At 31.9% G+C, this 20,818-nt stretch overlaps 2 protein-coding genes across 2 annotated transcripts; both read left to right on the top strand.

Annotated features, from left to right (window-relative positions):
- The first annotated feature begins 10,097 nt into the window (after positions 1–10,097).
- LOC123212228 (caffeoylshikimate esterase) lies at positions 10,098–11,440 on the top strand. Its single transcript, XM_044631311.1, has 2 exons — positions 10,098–10,508; positions 10,702–11,440. Exons 1-2 carry the CDS (start codon positions 10,199–10,201, stop codon positions 11,358–11,360), a joined length of 969 nt encoding a protein of 322 aa, XP_044487246.1. The 5' UTR covers positions 10,098–10,198; the 3' UTR covers positions 11,361–11,440.
- Positions 11,441–16,617: 5,177 nt separating this feature from the next.
- LOC123211882 (plastidic ATP/ADP-transporter-like) lies at positions 16,618–20,781 on the top strand. Its single transcript, XM_044630834.1, has 5 exons — positions 16,618–17,554; positions 18,664–18,918; positions 19,319–19,462; positions 19,566–19,913; positions 20,199–20,781. The coding sequence occupies exons 1-5, from the start codon at positions 16,796–16,798 to the stop codon at positions 20,556–20,558; spliced, it is 1,866 nt and encodes a 621-aa protein (XP_044486769.1). The 5' UTR covers positions 16,618–16,795; the 3' UTR covers positions 20,559–20,781.
- The last annotated feature ends 37 nt before the right edge of the window (positions 20,782–20,818 follow it).

Below are 20,818 nucleotides of genomic sequence, written 5' to 3' on the forward strand. Positions count from 1 at the left end.
GTTGATTAATCTGATTGGTTAAATTATTTATCGTTAATCACATTGATTATATTATACATAAAATTAGATTTGATTTAATTAATATAAAAATTGATTTTTTTCAAAAATTCATTATAAAACTTAAACTAAGATTTTATTTATCATATTTGATTATATAGTGATCAAACTACGCATATTTTAATGTTAAATAAGTTAAAATATATATTTAATCATAAATTATATAAAATACTTTTAATATTATTTTTGAACTATTAATCAATCAGACTATTAATTAATCAACGTAATCACTGATTGAACCAGATTATTACTTCTATTATATTAATATCCGATCTGGTTCTAAAGACCCCTACAAGCCTACAAATACAATTTTTCCCAAGATGGATCTAATTAAGTAAGGATCATGCTATATATACTATTAAGAGAGAGGGAGGGCTAGGCTAGAAGCAGAAAGAAAGAAGTGAAAAACTAAGGTCCAATACTATTCCCACCCAAGGTTTGATAGAAATCCCCTTTCCACCCATTAACCATCAAAAATTCAAACTCCCATTAATAAATTATTAAAATTAACAAAAATAGTTAACTATAGAGGTAAAATCATTATTTAACCAGAGATATATTAAAAATAATAAAATATTATTCATTCATCCAAAGATTTAAAAATTAATAATTTTTTAAATTCTAAAAAATCATATTTTCTCTTTTAAGATTTCATTCTTTTCTCCCTCCCCTTCTTTGACACCATCACCTACCAGATTCTCTCTCCGTCCCCTTCTATTCCTCTTTTCTAGCTTTTCTCTCCCTTTTCTTCACCTTCGCAGAGTTGGAAATCATAGACTTCAGACAACACCTTTGGACGAAGAAATCATTTTCATCCAAAGACAAAAGTCTTCTTCTCTAGACAAAAATGATGTTTTGTCTCTTGCTTCATCTAGAGATGAAACCTTGGCTAAAAATCAAAGGTCTTTGCAGGAAGCATTGTCTTCATCCAAACACTTCATCTAGAGTCTTTGATTTTCAACACTAGAAAGGTGAAGAAAAGGGAGAGAGAAGCCAGAAAAGAGGAAGAAAAGGGGAGGGAGAGAGAATTTGATTGGTGACTGCTCCGGAGACAAGGAAGGAGAAAAGAAGAAAACTCTAAGAAAAAAATATGATTTTTTAAAGTTTAATTTTAAAAAAAAATAGTTAGTTTTTTAAATTTAGTAGGGAATGAATCATTTTTATTATTTTTAATGTATTACTAGTTAAAGAACAATTTTACCTTTATAATATATTATTTTTGTTAATTGTAATCATTTATAGATAGGAATTTAGATATTTGCTTTTAAAATTTGAATAGTTAGTAGGTAACAGATTGATGTGCACCAAACCTTGGGTGGGAAGAGTCATTTGGCGAAAAACTAATTTAAAAGTAAGGGGGAAGATGGGGTGGTGTGGCGGCAGGAGACGACAGAGGGAGCGAGAGTTGGAAGAACGTGACCGTTAAGAGGGGCATTTACGGTAACAGATCGTGGTCGGGACCAAAAATCTATAACTGGTCCCCACTCGCAACGGGTCGCGTCAAATCACTACGTTATTCGTTGGAATGGAAGTGGTCCTATCCTACTCCGGCCTGTCTTACAGGCGCTTGCCACGTGTAATCTTTGTACAGCCTGTCTCTTCTTATTCCTCGGGTGGAACCCTTCAACGGAGTCCAATTAGCAACGGTCACATTTCTATGCATGCCCAAAGTAAAAAATCATTGAACCCACCAATTTCCGTTTCTTCTTTACTTCGGTCATCATAATTACAGTTATGATTAAATTATTTTATATAAATAATTAAAAAAACTAAATATTGTGCTCAAATACATGCAGATATTTTGTATTTCACATGGACTGTTTTTATTAATCACGAGATTGATGATGAGAAAAATTGCATAATACCTATGTTGGGTATGAAAATTTTCTAACTTTTTTTTTCAAAAATAATTTAAATATGAGATTTTAGAGTAATATAAATTATTTTTTTGGCTTTGTTTTAAATTTTGCCTAAATATGTGACCCTTTGGAGCAAAATGTACCGAAATTTGTTTAGGAGTAATGTTAGGTAACTCAGTGACTGGCATGATTATTGGCACCACATGTGAAAATCATAATAAGAAATAGTAGGCAAGTCAAAATTTAAATATTTGAAATATATTAAAAAAAATTTGACAGCATGAAATTGACTAAGTTGGTATGATTGGTCATAGAAAAGTCACCACTCCCCGCATATGTAAATATTGTAATCAATGGCATTAGTGGTTATTTTGATAGGTTAAATGAAATAATCCTCTTATGACATATTAAAATTTGATTTACATGATTTTTTATGTAAAAAATTTAGATTAATTAATTTAAGATCAAATTATAATGAAGTTAAATAGAATTCTTTTGTCATTAAAAAAAAATTATAATCTATTATCTCTCATCAACAAGATTAATAAAATTCGGAGCATGTAAGAAACAAAATCAAAGGAATTATTTTTTAAAAGTATTTTTAAAATCCTAAAAAAAAAAATCAAAAGACAAAACTTATAAAAACTAAAATGTTTATCCACGTATAAAGTGGTATAGGCTAACTCAAACAAACAAATAAAAACCTTATAAATCTGCGTAATCTATTTACAATGATTTTGATTTTGCGTGCAGAAAGCCAATCCAAGGGGCAATTTTCAGAAGATGGGCGGAATTGTTGAAAATGATGGTTTTAACTTTGTACAGGACAGTAATAAATGAAAATGAAAGAAAGTGGAATTCCACTTTTTTACTTTTTTGGCCATGCCACACAGCACGCGCGTTTCAGTGTTGATTATTTTTTGTTTATGTTAATTCTTAAATAAAACATAATATTGGGTAAGTAACAAATTACGCTCATTACTTACCCAAAAAAAAAATATATATTATGCTCATTCGGACACAAAATGGCTCCATAGGATACGCAACGAGACGTGGCAATGTCAATGTCAGAACTGTGTCGTTTTTAGGGCCACTGTGATAATGTAAAATTAAGGTTCAAAATACGAGGGAAACAATTTAGAAAAATTAATTTCTGAACCTATAATGAATCGGGTACGACTATAATAAAATGTGCACATGTAATTGTGAAGATAAGTCAAGTCAATTGACAAAAGTTTAGCCTAACATCACATGGATTATTAATTGCTTTATTTGACTTTATAAAATCTCTTTGCAGCTGTGATTTTGCTCAAAGTTTTGGATCTAAAAACTTTAGTCGATGTAAAGTATTAAAAAATGTTAGTACATATATTATACAAATAATTCATAAATGATTGGCTGTGCTCAATCCCTAATAAAATAATACAATCTCCACCCCTATTTTCCAGAAAATACATTAAGGGTATGTTTGGCTTTTTCAGAATAAAATATTATTATAATAATTTTATTTTTATTATTATATTACTTTTTCTTATTCGTTGCATAATAAAATATTATAAACAGACTTGGTTGATAATTTAGAAGTAATTGATTATAATATCCTTTTAATATTTATTTTGTTATATTTTTATCCTATCTTATAAATTTAATTTAATAAATTAAGTATATTTAATTAACATAGTATAGTGGTATTACTTCAAACCAAATACAATAAATAATTATATAAATTAAATTACCCAAACATATTATTAATTTATACTTTAAAAATATTTTCCAACCAAACACACCTACCATCTTAATTACAACCATATCAATATATATTCTTATACAAGCAAACAAGATTTTAAGAATCAAATCGCATCATAAATCGTTTTGAAGTTTAGTTATAGTTGAATCGGTCAGACTATTTTGACCAACCAATTCAACTGAATTTTCAGTTTTATATAAAAATATAAACAAATTTGCTCTAAATACATAGTCTTTACACATCAAATTTAAATCTATGCATAAGGATAGAATTTGAAAATGCATTGGTTTATCTGTACGAAAATGTAAGAGCTTATTTTAAATGAAAAAGCTTCTTTCTTTTCTTTCTCTCCCTTTCTCTATCTCTCGATTAGGGTTCATTTGCTCACCTATTTTCATTCAAATTTGAATCATAACCTTCATTTGATCAGTTATAATAAACTTCAAAGTTCACAGTAAATTTATCAACAAAAAAAGTTGATCTTGAAGGACTAAACTTTGATAGAAAAGTCTACTACTATCGACTTACCATCATGTGTAATGTGAGAAAACAATCAAATGTCATCACAATGACGATCATGGTCATCGTCATCAACTACTCGACTATCTAAGTGTGTTTAGTTTAGGGCAACATAATACAAAAAAAAAAAAAAAAGTGTTTTAGTTAGGTTTTCAACTTTTTCTTTTTGGATTTCTATTTCTTCTGAATCAAAGTAGCTTGAACCGCCTCAAACCATAAACTGACTAGGAACTGCTAGTTCAGCCGTGTTTCAATCTGAATATATATACAAAACGGTTTTTTCTCACACAGTAACCATTTGATTGGTCGATTTGTAGTTCGATTTGTCCAATCAGTCGGTTTGGTCTGGTTTTGAAATCCATGCAAGCAAATACAATCAAAATTTTGAACAAAAACACTATATGTATACACGTTAAGTATATAAATTAGAAACAAAAATGATGTGTCATCATATGATTTAATGATTTTGAATTAAGAATAAAATAACACTCAGTCACATAATAACACATCATCTTTATGTTTATTTTATATACTCAAAATGTATGAATATAACATTGTTCAATTTTGAATTTTCCTGAACTTCATCAAGATGCCTCGGAGAAATTTTTCAGTAAAAAACATAGAAGAATGACAAGCAGAAATGGATTTCTAAACCTAAAGGGTCAAAAATGTAATTTCCCTTATGAACCAGGGAAAGTAAAAGCCATTAAATTGAAACATAAAAGCAGAGTGATAAATAAACAGTAAAAAAAAGGCAGAAAAAATGTGAGGACGCAATGGGTGATGCGATACGGGCCCGGGCTGTCCCTCCAAATTCAAGTGGATAATCTCGAGCCGTGGAGATTCCCTTTCAGGACACGAAGGAATCCACAAGAAAAATTTTCTTTTAGAGAAAGTTTTCTCGTGAGAAAGAGGAAAAAATTTTGCAAACAAACGCTCAAAACTTGACTGAAAAGATTATTCGGACAGAGACAACTCAACTCAGTTGATGTAAATACAGAAAGTAACAGTTTCTCAATTGAAATGCTAAAAAAGAAAGCTTTAGTTTAACCTGACATAGAATCTGAAAATTTGATAGTAAAAAGTTAGGCAAATCGTTGAGTGGATATTTTTATATAAATTTATAATTTTTCTCTTGAACAACTTTAAACAAAATAAAAAAGGTAAATACTTTTGATTTACTGATTCAGTGATCTTAGAGTCAGTTATTAGATCTAAAATTTATTTTATTTGATATAATTAGTTTTAACCCAATATAATGATCCAAATCGGATGAGAGTTCTATTTACAAAAAAAATTTAAAACAGAATAAAGAAAAATTTAAACTACTAAGTAATTTCAAATTTTCTTTGAAGTAATGATGTGGGTTCAGTTTGTTTGTTAATTATTTGTATAGGTTAGTAAGGTTTGAAAATTAGGCAATAAATTTTGAAGTGTTACGTCAATATCATGTTAAGTGGTGGAAATTAAAGAAGAGAAATTAAATGTGATTTGTTAGTATGATGATGGAGAATTTGATTCTTGAAATGTAAAATTATTTCATTTTCAAAAATCAAATTCTTATCCAAAAAGTTTGAAAACACCCTAATGACCATTAAGTGTCATCCACACATTTCTTTCTCCAGTACTTTTCAAGAATTTACATCATAATAATAATCTTTAAATTTTTTTATTGAAGGCAATAAATGAATTATGTGATCAAAATTTCAATTAATATTATTAAATTTTATCAGAGAGATATGTAATTGCCTACAAATGATGGTCATATTTGTTCAGTAATGCAAACAAGCTGTTTTTTTTTTTTCCAGGAATAATAGGAATGTATCAGTGGGTAGAATTTTTTGGATTACTTTTGTTTTTATATTTATTTTTTCGGTCAGCTTTAAGGGAATTTTCTCTTTCTGAATTTCATTTTCAGTTTGTTTGAAATTGAAAAGTATTTGTGCTTAGGGAAGAATCAGAATCCAGGCGAGTTGCTCCAATGGCATAAAAATATTCAGTGGTCCCTAAACGCAGTCAGTCATCATTCCGATAAAAACAAATCCTGTTTATCAATCCAAGCCGATACTGAAGGAGAATTTTGGGATGATATTTTTAAATATTGGCTGGTAGGTATTGTCAGTCGGGGTTGCATACAGTCCGGTCCAAGCATGAACACCCTTGGTCCAAGCTCAGGTTAAATAGAAAATAATTTAGTTTAAATTTGATTTAATTTTATCTAACTAAAATTAAATCTAACTCGAGTTTGATTCAGATGAAAAAATAATTCAGTTTGATTCGATTTCATAACTTGAATCAATAGTTTGAATTTATAACTCAGTTCGATTTGAATTAATAATTCAAATTAATTGTTTGAGTGTGATTTTCAGATTCGTGACTCGAGTTTATAATTTGTTGACAAATCGAGCCATAGATTCAAGTTGAATCTAGTCATAAATTTGAACTACCAATTCAAACTGATTAGAGCCATGAAGTTAAGCTGAATTGAGTTGTAAATTCGAACTACTGATTTGAACTAGAAATTTAAGTTAAACTGAATCAAACACTTTTTAATTTAAATTTAACTTGGTTTAAAAAATGAGTCAAATTTTTTCATTTGAATTTGAATCGAACAAATTTGAAATGAGCTAAATCAAATTAAATCAACTTTTAAGAGTACACTAATTCAGATTATACCCTGGTTTAATTGCCGATGGAGAGGAAATAAGGGACTTGTTTTTGCAGGTCATAATTATATATATTAATGAAAAAATAATTAAATATCATACTATTGTACCAATAAATTTTAAATTTAATTTTGATCAATCCTATTTTAAAATGTACTCTACATAATGAGAGGGATTTTGAATATCTTATTAGTTTTTGAAATTTTGCTTTCTTAATATGAAACAAAGAAAAAGTTGATGATTAAAGGGGTAGAGTGGCGTGAACAAATAACAATGTCACAAGATGCCAAAAACATTAACTTTTGTCTACCTTGCATTGCATTCAAAAATGTTGGCCGTTGTGTTCAAATTTTGAGCTAACCACTAGACGGCCATATTAATAAAATAAAGTACACGTTTTTCAGGTCAAGCAGCATGATTTGTTCTTCTCCTTCTAGAGCAGACTTTGGCTGTCCGAGAAACGGCTAAAGCTGTGATACACTTTCAAAATTACTATTAAATTCGAAAGCTTTTAAAACTTAATTTGAACCATATGTGAATTTGTTTGTTAATATTTAAGTAAAAGCATAACTTGAACTTATTAGGGCAAAATCTTGTTGGGGTAGTTAATTTATTAGTTGACAATTGGTTGAGTTGCTTTAAATAAAGTTGAAGTGGATTTTATTTATAAGATAAATGGGTATTTGTTGGATAGTGAAGGAAAAAAAGAATAGTGATTGAATATTATTTTATTTTTAATTTAAAATTATTTAAATATATGATAATATTTATTTATATAGCAGTATATATATTTTTTCCTATTGTTCAGCGGATTAGACTTAAACTATCTGAATCCAAATCTTATTGGGCCAATGGCCCTTTTACTGATCTCAGGAAATTTATATGGGGTTGATATGATAGCTAACAATATTCTTTCTTTCTTCCTTTGAAATCTTTAAGCAGATCAACTATTGAAACTTCTGCAGAATCTCGATCTCAACTTATGCCTTGCAAATTGAGCTGCAAAAGTTGATTGAAACCACAATCAGTGGTGAGGAGGAGGGCTCTCATTGCTGAACAGGAAGAAATGAATTACGGATGTGCCAAGAATACTAGGTCATTGGAATTCTTCTTCATGCACGTTTTGAAAAGAAAACAGTAATAGTGCTCTTGTGGATAGCTTACAAAGATGATAAAAAAAAAAAAAGAGTGTTTTTTTGTCGGCCATGCCATGCAAGAGCAGGATTATGTGAAGCACCAAAAGTTGACTCTGAAAACGCAATCGAACGTAAAGTTTTTCCTAACCAAGGAAATAAATTTGCTTCTTCTTAGTATGATTTTTTACTGGGTAGGTGGGTGATTTTTGTCCTCGTTGGCTATGAATTTTTTAGGCAGATTTATTCTAGGAGAGCTTATAAGAGCAGAGTTTTTGTGAATTTTTTGTCCTCATTGGCCGTTTCTTTTCTTTTCTTTCTCTAGGACCTATGCGTTTTATGGGCTCTTCGTAAAGAGTGGTCCACGGCCCTCTACTTCCGTTCAATTCAACAGACAGGGGAGGTTACGCTAGTATGCTAGTCCAGCTACATACTCATCACAACCAGCAAAGTATTTCAATAATTATGCACAAAAATAACAATGAAGCGCATAAAACCGACACATGATGTATAAATCAAACAAATAAAATGAGTTAACAACGTCTCTGACATGTCTCGTTGCTTGCACAAGCCCCAAACGCATCAAATTTTTACCCTTTATCCGCTGGTCATTGATCATTAAGTATAGTTATACGTACCATAAGGATTGAATTTGGAGTAAGTATGTAACAAATGGCTTGCAAAATTTTCATCTCTTAATTTGAGATAAGATCGATTAATAGTTAAATATTGTTGCTTAAATTAGAAAAATATTAATAATAGATTTTAGTGTTTAAATAATAAAAATATTAATAGTTAGTCCCTTATTAAAAGACAGTGAAAGAAAATAATATAATAATATATATTTTAAGCAATATAATATTATAATGGAGTCTTGTCTTGTAATTTAGGCAAATGTTAATAGTCAGGCTTCTACATTTGAAAAACAAAATTGTTAACAGTAAACCTTTTATTATAAGACAAAGAAAAAAAATGATATACAAAAAAGATAAAAATGATATAAAAATTCTACTCATGATCCAAATTAAGGAAATAAAATAAGCATATATAATAATAAAAAAGCATAAAAAGCTCACGCAACATGCAAAATCAAGCAAATGAAATAAGTATAGATAGCTTAAGGTAGGATGCTAATAAAGCAAATAAAATGAGCTTAACTTAAAACACATAATACTTTATATGATAATGGGTTCATATCCAATTAGAATAGGTTAAGATCTAACTAAAATACAAATAGTTTAATCGATTAAAAATAAATTTAAATTTGGCAAGTTTAGCTTAATGTTTGATGAGAATGTCAATAGATTCAATGAGAATACATAAAGTTTATATCATCTGCTTATTTTATAGAATTTCAGTGAGAATAAGTTTAATTTTAATACGAATAGGTCACCTTTAAAGAAAATATTTTCGAAATTTAAGTAAAAATAAGTTATATTGAATCAAATTATTATCCATTTGAATTCAACTTTTTACTGTATACAAACCCAACTCCTAAGTCAAGCTCGGAACGAGCTTAATCTCCTTAAGAATGATCCAAACGGATTCAAGCCGAGCTACAATTGCACCCTAGCAAATGGTCATTCTATAGGGCTGGATTCGAACCGAGTCAGCTCGAGCTTGAGCTCGGCTCGACTCGGTTCGAGTCCAAAACGAGCCGGGCTCAGCTCGGCTCGATCGAGCTTGAGCAGAGCCCGAGCTGGCTCGGTATATTTTTTTAAAAATTTTTTTATACAAAACGACGTCGTTTTGATCCATATATATATACAAAACGGTGTCGTTTTGATATAAAAAACGAATCAAACCGAATCGTTACCGAGCCGATCTGAAAAGGAGCCAAACTCGAACCGAGCCGAACTCGAGCTGGCCATTAAAAAGCCGAACCGAGCCCGAGCTGGCTGGATTCGAGCCGAGCACCACCACCAAATTTTGAAACATGATAAATTATTAAACTTTTTCAGACCTAACTCATAGTGGTGGGCCCAATCTAACCACTTAGCCCATCGGCCATGACCCACCCATCGTTTTCAGTCCACCAACCCTCCTCACCCACCCCACCCGAAGCCTCCACATAAACCACCACTCTCACCCAATACTAGGCGGTTGGTGAGACGTACTCCGAACCCGATTTTCACATATATACTTTTTTTTGTTCTCCTTTCCAGTTCCACCGATAGTCTCTTCAACTTGCTAACCCCAACGAAACGCTGAGAAACGATGCCAGAAACGCAGCCCGAAACGCCACCGAACTTCTGGGGCTACTTGCCGGAAGAAGAGTACTATGCGTCTCAGGGAGTGCGAAACTCGCAGGAGTACTTTGAAACTCCCAATGGGAAGCTCTTCACACAGAGTTTCTTACCGTTGGATCAGAAAGTCAAAGCCACGGTATACATGACTCACGGCTATGGATCTGACACCGGATGGCTGTTCCAGAAGATTTGCATCAACTTTGCGACGTGGGGTTACGCCGTTTTTGCCGCTGATCTCCTGGGCCACGGCCGATCTGATGGTATACGTTGTTACCTAGGTAGGTCACCAGGTTTCCGTAGTTTGTCAGAATCTTTCATAAATTGTAATTACTATTAGGAAATTTGTTGGTTGGTGTCAATGTCATTTTTTAATGGTTTAATTATCTGATTAAAGCATATATTTGCATAATAATTACAATAATTACTTATTTTATCATAATCTTCAAACTTTATATTGAATACGCAACATAGGTGAAATGGAGAAGGTAGCTGCCTCGTCCTTATCATTCTTCAAGCATGTGCGCTACAGTGAGCCATACAAAGACCTACCCGCCTTCTTATTTGGTGAGTCCCTGGGCGGACTAGCAACAATGTTAATGTACTTTCAATCAGAAACCAACATTTGGACCGGCCTGATCTTCTCAGCCCCACTCTTTGTCATCCCAGAGAATATGAAACCCAGCAAAGTCCATCTCTTCGTGTACGGTCTCCTCTTTGGACTTGCCGACACGTGGGCTGCCATGCCTGATAACAAAATGGTGGGCAAAGCGATCAAGGACCCAGAAAAGCTGAAGATCATAGCATCAAATCCACGGAGGTATACAGGGAAGCCGAGGGTGGGGACCATGAGGGAGATTGCTAGGATGTGCCAGTACGTACAGGATAATTTCTCGAGAGTAACGGTGCCGTTTTTGACAGTGCATGGAACGATGGATGGGGTCACGTGCCCTACGTCATCTCAGTTGTTGTATGAGAAGGCACCGAGTGCGGACAAGAGCATCAAAATATATGATGGGATGTACCATTCTTTGATCCAAGGAGAGCCTGATGAAAATGCTGAGCTTGTGTTGAAGGATATGAGGGAGTGGATTGATGAGAGGGTTGAGAGGTATGGGCCTAAAAATGGATAAATTGTGGCATTAAAGCAAAAAATATGGAGAAAAGAAGGGCTTTATGTAATGGAATAAGAGAAAATGACTTTTTAAAATTATAATCTTCTTGCTATATGAATTATTTATGCTAATGGTAAATAATAAAATTCAAATTGGAACGTAGCCAAACCCTATAATCTTAACAAATTACTTATAATTACTAATAAAACTTAGAAATTGGATTTTGCTTGTTGGACAAGATAAAACGATAGCTTTTAATCACTAGTCTATACTTGCCAAACCCTGCAATGTTTGAGAAAACCAAAACAAAAACAATAGTCTTTAGGCCAAATGACTTATTTCCACCCACCGTAAGCCGTTATTTTAAGTTTTTATTTTTTAACTTTAAAAATCTTAAATACTCACTTATGAATAATTAAATTTGTTAATTTTAAGAATAAAATTATTATTTTATATGTAATATTAAAAATAAATTAAAATTTAATCTCTTTTTCCCTCTTAAAAGATAAAGTAAGAGAAAATTTTTAATTTTTAGAGTTTGAATGAAAACAAAAATTAAACTTTAAGAAGTTAAGTTTTATTAATTTTAATTATCTATAAATAGATAAATAAAATTTTTAAAATTAAAAGATAAAAGCTTGAAAATACAACACATTTTGGGTGGAAATAAGTCTTCCGGCCTAACCTTTAATCATTAGGCCAATTGAATCAATTGTGAGCTTCACTTCTCTCCTCCACAGTTATTAATGTGGCAAACGAATTTATGGGATAATTGTTGGGCTGGGCTCCATTCTGGTGTAAAAATTTGTGGGTCCAGACCTTGACCCATAAAAGATTATATTCGAATCAGTAATCATTATAGTGGGCCACAAGTAATGAAACAAACGTAGAAGCATTATCAGACCACAGCCCTGTCCCGTAACGCAACAAAATTCAGTTTTGTCTGTCTGTCTGTCTGTCCCGTAGGGAAGATTGCGTGTTGAAACTTGAATTCGTTCCATAAAAGCTTGGGTCATGTCTTGCCTTCCACGTTTTTTTAAGTCCTTACGTGAGTTTGGTGATTTCTCAATCAATAGTTTAACCATAAACTCTTGTTGTAAAATGATATTTTTAGATTTTAGATCCTCCCAGAGATTATATGGAAGTTCTTTGTCGACATTCTCAATCGTTTATTTAAGTTTCATTGAATCCCACATTTTTTTATTTTTTTAAAAGAACAGTATACATCAAATAATTCATTAAAAAGTGGGCCAAGGATTGTGTATTTGTAAACCTTGTTAGTATGAACCTACAATTCTATCAGTTTTAGAAGAATTAGAACAAAGATAGTGAGGAGAAGCAACAAGCTAGACAATGGAGAAGCTAAGTGGGTATTGGGTAGTGGAGAAACAAAATGTGACTTGAGGAGAGGACTAGCGATTAGAAAATGTGAATCATGAGCTGCAAACTAAACAATTAAAAAACTCGACATGGACAAAGAAACGATGTTATCCAACAGTTTGAGATGTGAATAAATGTCATTCTCCTCAAGGAAGGGTTTCCTTTTGAAAATATCTCAAAAACATGGACAACAAAACTTTTCAAGAAGCTGAAAAATAAAAAATTCAAGACATATATAAAACTTGATTCATCGATTTACACGCGAGACTAACCCTTGTGCACGTGAGACTAACCCCTTTGGCTACCCTTAACAAAAATGATGTATATTAATCACAGAGGAACTACACTTCTAATCAATGTGGCTTTTAGGATTACTTCATTTATATCCCACATAATATCAAACTTAATTATTTTTAAAATATTATTCATAAACAGAACAGAACTGTAAAATAATTTTTTTATCTTGCGCTCGTTGAGTTCCAAAAAAGTAACAAATTGAGGTCACATGTCACCAATCTGAAAACAGCAATTAAGAGTTGTGACAAAGTTGGCTCTGATTGCCAACTTTGACGGCAAATTGATGTTTTTAATTTTAAGTCACAAGTTACATGCCTTTCCTTTCCAGTTGCCATCGGTCCCTCCATTATGTTGAAATATCTTGTAGTACATGGGCTTTCGGGTGAACAAGCTTTGGCTCCATCCGTGTATGCAAAAATCATTTTTTGATTATAAATCCTGTTGACATTTGAAAATTGAAATAGACTCTCATGGTTGGATTTTCCTTGTCATTGTGACAAAATACAAATATACTAGTCTTTTATAGGCATGCCATATTGTATTGCATGCCTACTTATATAATTTGAAATAATAGGGTTCTAATGGGTCTATCCAGTAGTATTACGAAATTAACCCCTTTAGATGATTATCATATGGTTGGGTCAAAGTGGAGTTGGACTCAAGTATCAGGGAGAAGCAAGCTGCTCAGTGGGCTGGGCACAAAGGCTGATAACAGTAGGGAAGCACTGAACCACTCAGCACTTCAGGGGAGTGTACTGTAGATCATTGCCACACCCCTAAAATTTAAAAAAAGTTTATATATAACCTTATTATATTATCATTTTTTTTAAAAATAAATCAACCCAAATTAATAATTTATATTATATCATAAAACACATATTTATTATATCATATTAATTCGATACACCTTATAAAATTTATCATTTTTCATCTATAATATATTATATCATAAAATATATATTTTATATTATAATATATTAATAACTATGTGATAAATGTTATTCCATCTGTATAACATCCACACACACTCACATCAAAAGCCACCGACAGAACCTTGCATTGGATGGTTGCGAGACCTTGTCATGCCGTAGGGGAATTTTTTTATGTTGGTGATAGGTGGATGTATACTGGGAATTTCGCTTTTTCTTTTACTACTAGCTCTGTGTACAAGTCACTGTATATAAAAAGCCATATAATATTAATATATGCGGAGTTTGGAGCAAAATTCTGTATGCCTGAGTTTGGAGTTGGGCAATGATTCGAAAATTGCGGAGTTGCAAATGGTTTTTCCTTTCCAAGCAAAGATTTCCAATTTTCCATCAATCACCCTTATTTCAATTTGACCAGAATTGGCATCTACAAATATGTCTAAAACCCTAACTGAGACCATTCCAAAACTGAATAATGAATTGCAAGTTGCTGGTTCCCACAGACAGAGAGACTCTCTTTTCAATTAGTTCACACTCCTTTTGTGCCCTCCTCATTGCCAATTCACAGTAAGCTGTAAGCACAAAGCCGTCCCAATTTATAACTATGCTTTTTTTTTTTTAATTATTATAATAATTGCCATTAACATAATAAAATACAATTCCCTTATGATTCAGTGAGCATTTAGATGCTCCGCTGTTTCTGCCTTCTCTGAATCTTCTTAAAAAATTAAATAAATATTTATCTAAGGATTATATATATAAAAAAAAAAAAACTATATTAGGTTTATTCTGTTAATAAATATACTGGAAATGTTCATCAATGCACTGTATATTGTATTGAATTTCCATTTGGTGTGTGTGTGTGTGTGTGTGTCTATATATATATATATATTAGGCCAAAAGAACTATGTTTTACCCAAGTTTTAGCGAACCCTTTGAAACACACCTAACATATTTCAAAAATTTTAATATCTATCTATAAATTATTAAATTTAATCAAAATGGTTAATTATAAGAATAAAAATATTATTTTATTAATAATATTACAACAAATAAAATTATATTTTATTTTTCTCTATTGATTTAAAAAACTAATAATTTTTGTTAAAATTAAATTTTAAAGAATTTATTTTTCTCTTCTAGGGTTTGGAAGACAAATCCTTCATTATCTAGATGATGAAGGTGTTGTCTAGATCTGAATAACAAACATCGTCCTTCATGACTAGATCTGAAAGATGGGTGTAAAACGTCTATTGTCAGTCAAAATAGCGGTGATCGAATAAAGGAAACAAATTCTAAGAGTGAAATATTAACTTTTTAAACTTTAAAATTAAGATTAAAATTTGAGAAAAATGATATTAATTTTTAGGGTTTAATAATAAAATAATGATTTTATTTTTACTTATAATTAAAAATTTTAACAAATATTAGCTTATAAATGAATATTTAAAATTTTAAAACATCGTTGATATATTTTTGAAAATAAATTAAAATTTGGGTAAAAAATAACCCTTGGGCTTATTTTAAAATGTGTGTCACAGACCCTTCTTGTTTTTATTATTGAAATCAAAGACGTAAACTTATTGAAATTGGCTTGCTCGCCACCAACCTTGAACCTTTGACTTAGACAAATATTAATGAAAACAATGGGGGTCATTTTTGCTCATGTGAAATACAGATGCTCACGAAAAATCAACAAACCTTCAGATACTATTTACAAAACCGTCTGGAATCAGCTGTCTGATTAGGACTCTATTCAAACAATGTGTGTTTTTTTTTTTTTGTTTTAAATTTTACTAGACAGTAAAGTACAGAATTGCCCTTATGACATTTCCTATTATAAATTGTATCTGTGACAATGTAGCTTAATGAGCCAAAATTAAAATAATAATATAAGTTTATATTATTATTTTAATTTTGGCCCATTAAGGCATATGCATGTTTCATGCTAAGAGGGAGACACATGTATTTGATTTTTGTGTTTGGTATATTATTTTAAAATATTTATTGGGTATACAAATAATTAAAATATAAATAATATATTATTATATAATTAAATAGTATTTTATTTTTAATTTAAAATTACATAAAATATTTTATATATTATGGTTTTTGATAAAAATTTTCTTAAAATTTTATTATATAAAAAATTAAATTAAAAATAAAAGTAAATTTTCTTAAAATTTTATTATATAAAAAATTAAATTAAAAATAAAAGTAAATTTTCTTAAAATATTTAAAATTATTATATAAATAATAATTTTTTTTTTTGAGGGATGAGAACCAAATTACCAAATAAGTGAATGATGTGGCCACACGCTTTAACCAGTATGATCTCATATGTTACTTTCATAGCCTTCACAAAAGCCCACGCGATCATTAAAAAAGTGAGAAGTATCTCAAGCCCATATTGGTAATTTTACAAGATCCTTTTGTGATGCACTGATACTTTTCTTTTTCCTTTTTTTCTTTGCCTTTGACTCTATCTCACTCTTCAACTTTTCACTGCTTCACCTCCACCTGTTTTCTCTTACATCAATTCAATCAAATGAACTCATTTTTGCCCTTTTTTCAAGTGAAAATGAAGATTTTATATCTCAAAATTTATTTATTATTATTTTTTTTGGTTTTTGGTGTGTGATGAGAGGGTTTTTGTTTTGTTTGTTACCTTAAATATATATTATATATAGAGAGAAAGAAAAAGGCAACCCTATTCTTTCTGTGAGAGAAAAAACCTTTTTTTTTTTTTCCCTTGCCTCGGTTTCTCCAAGCCACCACCTTATCTCAATCTCAGAGGAATTCTCTCTTCGAAAAAAAGCTAAGTGTGGGAGGGGAGAAGAGAGACATATGGAAGCTGTTTTGCAAACAAGAGGGCTTCTTTCTTTACCACTGAACCCCAAAATCCGAACTTTACAACCGTCTAATGGCTTAAAGCAGAGACTTCTGGCAGTTAAACCGAAACCCTTTAGTGGCTTTTCCTTATCTTCAAATGGGATTTCGAAAGTTTGTGGCTTTGTGTCAAAACCACAAGGACTTGTCTCAGAGGAGAGGCCTTTGTTTATTTGCAAAGCTGAGGCGGCTGCTTCAGCTGATGGGCAGCCTTTGCTGGGCGAGGAGGAGTCACCAAAGTTCTTGGGGATTGAACTTGTGACTCTGAAGAAGATTATCCCCCTTGGGTTGATGTTCTTTTGCATTTTGTTTAATTACACAATCCTTAGAGATACAAAGGATGTGTTGGTTGTGACGGCGAAAGGGAGTAGTGCTGAGATTATTCCATTCTTGAAGACTTGGGTGAACTTGCCCATGGCTATTGGGTTCATGTTGTTATACACAAAATTGGCTAATGTCTTGTCCAAGAAAGCCTTGTTTTACACTGTTATTGTTCCCTTTATTGCCTTTTTTGGAGCCTTTGGATTTGTTTTGTATCCTCTTAGCAATTATATCCACCCTCAGGCCTTGGCTGATAAGCTTCTCAACACACTTGGCCCAAGGTTTCTTGGTCCTCTGGCAATTATGAGGATTTGGAGTTTCTGTTTGTTCTATGTCATGGCTGAACTTTGGGGCAGTGTAGTGATTTCTGTTCTGTTTTGGGGCCTTGCAAATCAGGTGATTAAATAATCATGTGAATTCTTAATATTTATTAATTGTTTGCCTTTTTATTTTATGGATATTCTTTTTGTGCTGATTTTAATTCTGGTGTCAAAAAGATGTATTTTTACATATTATTTGTTCATCTGAATTCTGATATCCACTGATAAAATAGTTGTGGTAGAGAGTCCGGGCTGCTCTAACTCTGAAGAATATTTGCTAATATTGATTTTGTTGGCTGATTATCTTTGTTAATAAATTAATTGATTAGGTTGAATCAAATATATGATTGTCTGAATGAGTTTTTAGGTGCTGGCTGGTGATGTTTTCTAAGTTAGTTATGTACTTGGTTGTCTCTTCATTGGATCGGTAAATGATAATTATGGTGCAAGATTGTAGCTCTCAAGTAACAGCTGTGAAATAAATATGAACGATTTCTCAATTGTGCTGTGAATTTAGAAACTAGTTAGCGTAATTAGTGAGATGTTTTGATTGTTTCCCATTGATTTATATATTTCTCATCTTATTTTTGACATGCGTTAGATGTTTTGGTGCAGTTTGTTGTTTATATAATGGATTATCACATGTTGCAAGATATAATAATCCAGCTATGCTATACATTTATGAAAGATGTTTGCTCTTTGAATGGTTGGCAAGTTTTACTGTGATTTTTTTTTCTTATCATGGATTTATTTAATAATTATTATACAGAGATTACTGCTATAAGTGCTCTAAGTGTTTGCTTTCTCATCATGACATCTCTTATGGCCTCCTTCGTCTATTATAACAGGGATAAATTTTGGGATAGACGAGTAAGAATATACCCTGCACTATGATGTTAGTTTTAAATAAGTGGTTCAGCTTTTAGTTAATTTTGCTGCAGCATTGCTGTTTTCTTTTAGGATATAGGCAATTTGTTGTTATGAAATATTTCTCATTTTTGTGTTGTTGGCATTTTATAAATCTTGATCCTGCTTTGTTTGTTATGTCTCTAAAAAGATCTTTAGCTTCGTATATAATTTTCTGGAATTTTAACTTGTGATTTTTTGAAATTCCCATAATTCTTGATTTTCTTTGGATGTTGGGGATATAAAATTTTAAGGAAATACTGTTTCCATTTGGCGCAGATTACTACTGTTGAGGAAGCCAAAAGATTTTACCCTCTATTTGGACTTGGAGCCAATGTTGCCCTTATTTTCTCAGGCCGAACAGTGAAATATTTTTCTAATTTGAGGAAAAATTTGGGACCTGGAGTTGATGGTTGGGCCATCTCCTTGAAAGGAATGATGAGTATTGTGGTTTTGATGGGGCTCATGATCTGTGCTTGTTACTGGTGGGTGAACACTTATGCTCCTCTTCCTACACGTAGTAAGAAGAAGAAGGTATTATTCTGCTTTTGCAAGGCCTTGTTAATGTTATTTGGTTGCATCAATTCGGTACTGAGTCTGTTCATATATTATATAAATATAGAAAAAACAATTTTTCTATTTCATTTTTTGGTGCAGGAAAATCTATATTTGTTTTATGTGGTATAAACTGCACTTTTTATAATATTTGTTTAGTGTCCCAGGTGAGCAAGTATTGTCCTTATTTTCATCAAACCATCCATGGACAACTGTTTTGTGAATTAACTTATTTTCAATAACATGCAGTGCAACTACATAATTAAGACAGACTCACCTACTAACACATTTGTAAAAATAGGTTGCACAAACGTGTTTATATAAGCAGTCACATCTGTTTAGTAAAATCAACTCTTTCCGTGTTTTATTCCATTTGCAGGAAAAGCCAAAGATGGGAACAATGGAGAGTTTGAAATTCTTGGTGTCTTCAAGATACATTAGGGATCTTGCTACTTTGGTGGTTGCATATGGTATAAGTATCAATCTTGTCGAGGTTACCTGGAAATCGAAGCTCAAGGCTCAGGTAATTGCATTTGTTTATTCTTGTATTGTCTTTCTTCATCATGGGCTTAAAAAATATTGATATTTTATTTTGTTTTCTCATTATCTTACCTGCAATTTTGTAGTTTCCAAGCCCAAATGAGTACTCATCCTTTATGGGCGATTTCTCAACTGCAACTGGAATAGCAACATTTACGATGATGCTTCTCAGTCAATTTATATTTGATAAGTATGGATGGGGTGTTGCAGCGAAGATCACACCCACAGTACTCCTGCTTACAGGAGTTGGTTTCTTTTCTCTAATATTATTCGGTGATCCCTTTGCACCTGCTCTTGCAAAGTTTGGGTTGACTCCTCTTCTTGCAGCTGTATATGTTGGTGCCATGCAAAACATTTTCAGCAAGAGTGCGAAGTACAGCTTGTTTGATCCTTGCAAAGAAATGGCCTATATTCCTTTAGATGAGGAAACCAAGGTTAGAAATTCTGGATTCAGGTTTTGGAGTTCTATGTGGTGTTTATTGCACTTGCGTTTAAGACCAGTTACTATCTAAAAATGCTAATTGTCTGTGGTAGATCAAGTTTTAATATAAAAAGTGTAAAAAGAGTAAAGCTATTTGAGGTTTTAATTTGGCCTCTTAAATTGGGATAAAATGTCCTCATTTTTTAAGTTTGATTGACACTGTGTCGTATCTGTGTACTGAAGTTTGTCTTGCCGCCATCTTTTGTAAACTTTGCTAATTAAATACTTTTTTTCCTAGGTTAAAGGAAAGGCAGCCATTGATGTTGTATGCAACCCATTGGGGAAATCTGGAGGAGCTCTCATTCAGCAGTTTATGATCTTGACCTTTGGGTCACTGGCAAACTCGACTCCCTATCTTGCAGGGATACTTATGGTGATTGTTCTTGCATGGTTAGCAGCAGCCCGGTCTTTGGATACGCAGTTCACTGCACTGCGACAGGAAGAAGAGCTCGAGAAGGAGATGGAAAGAGCTGCTGTTAAGATCCCAGTTGTGTCTGAAAATGAAAGCAACAATGGTTCTCTTTCTAGTGGTTCAACATTTAATCCTGCAACAGGTGACTCAACGAGCAGCGAAACTTCTACTCCCCGCAATATTTGAAATAAATTTTCCATATCACAAAAACAATGTGGAGCACCTTTACATGAAAAGTTGGTTGTAGGACTCTGCAAATTACAGAAATAATAGCTAAAAACATGTCTGCTCCCAACTGTTTTTATGTCCTTTTTGTCTTAGATAATGACCTTAGTTTTATTTTTTCATTCCTGTATTTTGTAGAATTGCATTTTAAAATTATATTAATAAGAACCATTTAATTTATGTATTTTTTTCTCATCAGAGTGCTTGATTTGATTATTCAG

Source organism: Mangifera indica, chromosome 3 (genome assembly GCF_011075055.1).
Source record: "Mangifera indica cultivar Alphonso chromosome 3, CATAS_Mindica_2.1, whole genome shotgun sequence".
In the NCBI taxonomy this organism is placed as follows: domain Eukaryota; kingdom Viridiplantae; phylum Streptophyta; class Magnoliopsida; order Sapindales; family Anacardiaceae; genus Mangifera; species Mangifera indica.

What these genes read in the sequence shown, in the direction of transcription:
- LOC123211882 (XM_044630834.1), top strand. Translation starts at nt 16,796, where the DNA reads ATGGAAGCTGTTTTGCAAACAAGAGGGCTTCTTTCTTTACCACTGAAC. An exon ending in TTTGGGGCCTTGCAAATCAG is followed by an intron (nt 17,555 to 18,663) that starts GTGATTAAATAA and finishes CATTTGGCGCAG; the next exon opens with ATTACTACTGTTGAGGAAGC. An exon ending in CACGTAGTAAGAAGAAGAAG is followed by an intron (nt 18,919 to 19,318) that starts GTATTATTCTGC and finishes TTCCATTTGCAG; the next exon opens with GAAAAGCCAAAGATGGGAAC.
- LOC123212228 (XM_044631311.1), top strand. Translation starts at nt 10,199, where the DNA reads ATGCCAGAAACGCAGCCCGAAACGCCACCGAACTTCTGGGGCTACTTG. An exon ending in TGGTATACGTTGTTACCTAG is followed by an intron (nt 10,509 to 10,701) that starts GTAGGTCACCAG and finishes TACGCAACATAG; the next exon opens with GTGAAATGGAGAAGGTAGCT.